The 4,637-nt window shown below is 43.8% G+C and overlaps 1 protein-coding gene across 1 annotated transcript in view; it reads left to right on the forward strand.

Annotated features, from left to right (window-relative positions):
• The first annotated feature begins 6 nt into the window (after positions 1-6).
• Positions 7-4,637, forward strand: part of SPON1 (spondin 1, extracellular matrix protein) — a 201,241-nt gene continuing 196,610 nt past the window's right edge. Inside the window, exon 1 of the mRNA XM_010563762.1 lies at positions 7-288. Coding sequence (XP_010562064.1) covers positions 66-288 — 223 coding nt within the window. The 5' untranslated portion in view covers positions 7-65. The remainder of the gene's footprint in view (positions 289-4,637) is intronic.

Consider the following 4,637-nt stretch of genomic DNA (forward strand, 5'->3'; position numbering starts at 1 on the left):
GCCGCCGCCGGGCTCCCAGGCACCGCCGCCGCCCCGCCGCGAAAAAGTTGTGCGGAGCTCCGAGGATGGGAGCGCATCTGCAGCCTCTAGCCCTGCGGCTTCTGGCGTTGACTTTCCCCTTGGTGGCCAAGGGGTTTTCTGACGAAACCTTGGAGAAAGCCGCGAAATCCGAGGGATATTGCAGTCGGATCCTGCGAGCCCAAGGCACCAGGAGGGAAGGGTACAATGAATTTAGCCTCAGGGTGGAGGGCGATCCCGAATTTTACAAGCCTGGAAACAGTTACCGGGGTAAGTTGGCCATCCTCTACTTCCCATGCTAACGATAATGGTCGGGACAAGTGCCTCTGAAACTAGAACGTGTCTCTGCCTGTCATCTCTGGATCCCTTTTGGCGTGTGTGTGACTGTGTGGGTTAAGACGGGGTAATATACTCCCACGCATTACTTTATTGGGGATGCTTTCATGACAAGCGAGAGGGAGTTGGATTTCACAGTATCGCTTTACTCCCAAACATTCACTCAGTGTTAAGAGGAATTTCCTTTCTTTTATGAATCCTCTCTGCCGGCTCAGCCCTAGCACAAGATCACAAGTTGATGCGATACAAAACGCACGCTCTTCTCCCGTTTACCTACTTCTACAGGATTTCTTCCTATCCCTTTAAATGTAACCCAGTGAACGGGAGAAGCTTTAACATTCAGCAGGAAGGAGAGGAAACTCGGAGCTAATTGTTCTTGCCCTGAAATATGAATGTTAATATAATGAGTTAGCATATGGGCAAACAGTGATGCAGCACGCTGCCAACTTCCCACATTTTCCACTTATGTTTATCCCACCCCCCGTTTTTTTCTGGGGAAATGAACAGATGGTTCAAACAGGAAAGAGGCAGAGACGGTGCCAATGACCACTGTAACTAAGAGATGGAGGCATTCGTTCCTCGCTGAGCGTTTCACGTACAATCCTTGAAATTAACCTCCAGAGCACACTTCAGTGTATTTTTCTGATTTATAGTCAAAGGCAGGTTTTGGTCACTTTTCCTCGCCTTTGGAAACAAACCTTCGTGGAGTATGCTGTTCACTTTGCATTGTAAAAGCACTTTGAAAAGAATTTGGACATTTTTAGGTACCATAACTAAGGTACTTCATAGGCATCACTTTGGAAAACAAATTTTGAGAGTTTCGTCTAAGCATTGCTCCCGATCTTCCTTAGATTCGGTGTAAAGAGCAATGCTTTCCCATTGCACGAACATGGGAATCTTAGTATAGATAGGGAGAAAAAAGCGTGCACATAGCATAATAGTCATGTTCTCTTCAAGGTTGAAAAATACATCTGCAGCTGTGATTACCCTGTTTTGAACATCAGCCTTTGATGATTTTTTTTGCATGATTTTTGCTAGACTTTTTTTTCTCAAGAATCGATTGATTTTAATTTGGTGTGAGGAAATGCATGTTTCCTGCAAATTGGTTAACTGTTCCAGACATTAGGATTACTACCTTGAGTCTGAAAGATTTCATGTTGCGTGTCAGTTTGATACATCTAGTAAGCAGGATAGAGATGTGTCAAGTTCTTTGACAGTGACAAATGTGAATCTTCTTAAAAAGTTTTGGAATTTGCTTCTGTAAAACCATTATTGGATATTTTCAGTCATCTACCAAAGAAGTTTCTATTGCATGGAAATGCAGGGGAAAAGAAACTCCCAGATGAATTAGCAGAACTAATTTTCTGGAGATATTAGGTCTTGGCATTAGGAACTCAATTAATAAAATCACATTAGTATATTGTAGCTCCTTGGAAATGAGAAAATTACAGCTGATAGTAAAAAGTTAGAATGTAGACCACAAGTATGTGCCCAAGTTTTCAGTACTTAAGATTGAAGTATTCAAGTGGCACATAAGCTTACCTAGATAGTCCTTTAAGGGCACTTTCTGAATGACTGGAAGAGCATAAGTAAATGTTACCGTAACATAATCTATGGCAATAGTTAAAGCTAACAGCATTACAGAAAGTTTCAAGAGCTCATTTTCAAAGGCATTTCTGTAGTACAACTGGAACTTTATTACTGTTTTATATAAAGGGTAGAAAATCCAACCAATGATAAAAAAGTGTGGGATTATTGCAGGTCTGTGGGTTTTTTTTATCTGTAAATTACTAGATGTACAGCACCACAGAAGACTTGCACAACCTCCATTGTGTTGGAGCCAAATGTGCCTGTTTCCATGGCCCCTGCTTGATTTAATGCAATCTGGAGCCTTGGCATGTTCCCTAGCGGGCTCCTGGAATAAACTAGTATTTATGCAAGGTGGATAATACAGGAATTAACTGTACATGCAAATGCTGTACTCCACCAAATTGACAGGATAGAGGCATCTATTTATGTTTGTGACTCTCTTGATCGATGGTTGATGTGACACACGTAAGACCCTCAAGCTGCAATGCCTGGAGGAAACATTGCAGCACTCTTGCAGTGTGGGAATCAGAAGACCGCAGTTCACAGCTGCCATTTGTCTTTGGGAAAATTTTTATGGCTTTCCTGCAGTTACTCACCTTTAGACCAGCCAGAATCTATTTGCCCTAAGGGGAAATCCTGGGTGGATCTGTGTGTATGGAAGCCTTGGTTTTCCACCTCTCTGGAGCTGTGATAGAGGAAAATGGCCTTGAGCACTGAATAACTTATTTGAATGGGTATGTACCTCCTCTGGTCTGCAAACACTGGTAGCAGTAAATAAGGACACATTCTCCTGCCTCAGATAATTAAAAAAGAAGTAGCAGCAGGGCTGAGGAGCCATCCTCCTTCCCTCTCTCATGTCTAACAAAGTAACAATGGCTATGGGCTTCGTGGTGTCCCACGGGGGAGGTGACATGGCTGATTTCTAACATCTTATTTGGGACTTCTGATGCTGTAGCCTGCAAGTGGCCTTCATCTGCCTGGTCTCTGAGGCTGCCATACTGTTGCCTCTCCCCTTGTGGAGCAGGCAGCCAAATGCATGTGGTGGGCAGGTTTTCCCATAGTACCAGGTTTGTGGGCACACCATCCTGGGATCAAGGTCCTCTCCTACCCGCTGGTAAACTTAGACTTTGATGTAGCTGCTCATGCTTCCGCTGAAGGTCAAAGTTTCCATTGCATTCAAAGGGCCCAAATGAGCCTTAAGTTTAGATGGTGTTATGGGGTAATGATCCTTGAAAGTACTCAGTCCTAGCTTTATTGATCTGTAGAGTTAGATTAATGATTGCATGAAAAATAAGGTAAGTTTCATCGTATTAAAAATATAAATGAAACTACTTCTAGAGAAAAGGCAGTAGTATGTCCATTTTGCATGCTGCCATGCAATGGACATAGTTTCTTCCATAATATGAAATTGTTACGCTGATGAAGAAAAGGAAGATTTGACTATTTGACTAGCATAGTCCTTAGATATACTTTCTGTGTGAATGCTGTTTCCGTTTTTAATGGAATTGCGGGTCTGTTCACCTTCTCAGTTTTCAAGGAAAAGCTCATTTAATGTTATACCCTCCCTTGCATTGGTCTGGGGACCTATCTCCTAAGGAGTGTTGAATCTTTTCTTTCTATTTCTTTCTTCCTCCCAACATGCAAACACTCTTTTCTGTACTTTACAAACAAACCCTTATTCTGTAAATGTTTTAGCGATTTTCAAGTTTCATAAATTGTGGATAGAAGTAGATATTAAAAGTGTATTTGCTGGTACTTGTGCGATGTACAACACAGGATGTGCTGTAGTGTAGGATGTGGAAACTCAGATTTCCTGCCTGAAACCAAAGGAGCAATTGCTTTGATCACCCCACCTTTAGCTGGGGACACTGGGGAAAGAGGAGTTCATTGAAGGTGTGTGCCAAAGTGCAACTTAGGTAATTAGAGATTTGCTGGAGGGGATGGAAACAGACAAAAGTAACTGTTGATATGTAATCTTCCCTTTAAAGCAAAACCTTTAACTTTGAGGCTTGCACTGAGATTTAACTGATCTTTACAGGAAGTTCATATTGTTCAATGAATGTTAATTAACGTGAACGCAGTGTGAGCAATGCTCAGCTGTTCTTTAAAATGGCAGAGTTTAGCCCAAGAAGGAGAACTCTCAACTCTTATGCAACCAGGAGCCGCTATCTCTGGTGAAAACCAGATGTAGTCTGACAGCTTCCCACTGCTGCCTGTGCAACGCAAGCCTCCTTCTGTGCTGAAACAATCAGTTCAGAGCCAGTGACTACAGAACCGTCACCATAACAAGGCTCTCTGTGTTTAGGAGTGCTTCACATAAAGCCTTGCACTGCTATGTTCCCTTAGCACACTGGAGAGTTCAGAGAACTGACAGAAATCTTTTCAGCTCAGGTGTTAACGTTTGAGCTGGCCTAGCTCAGGGGTGACCAAAGCACACGTTCATCTTGGTAGCCTTAAACTGAGGTTGCACGGACACTCAAATTCCACACGAGTCCACTCTGCTCCTGCGGGCCGTCGCCCTCCCGGCTCCTCGCTCGTCTTGGGGCGTCCCCACCGCTGGCAGAAGCGCTCCTGGGGCTGCACCCAGCTGAACTCCCGGGTTAGGGGTTTTTGGGGTCGTTTTACTTTCCGGCTGGATATGTTCCCTAGGTCAGCCGGCAGCACAGCTGCGTGGACACGGCTGCTGTGTGAGC

The sequence above is a fragment of the Haliaeetus leucocephalus genome, unplaced genomic scaffold (genome assembly GCF_000737465.1).
Source record: "Haliaeetus leucocephalus isolate CR32 unplaced genomic scaffold, Haliaeetus_leucocephalus-4.0 Scaffold173, whole genome shotgun sequence".
Taxonomy (NCBI): Eukaryota; Metazoa; Chordata; class Aves; order Accipitriformes; family Accipitridae; genus Haliaeetus; species Haliaeetus leucocephalus.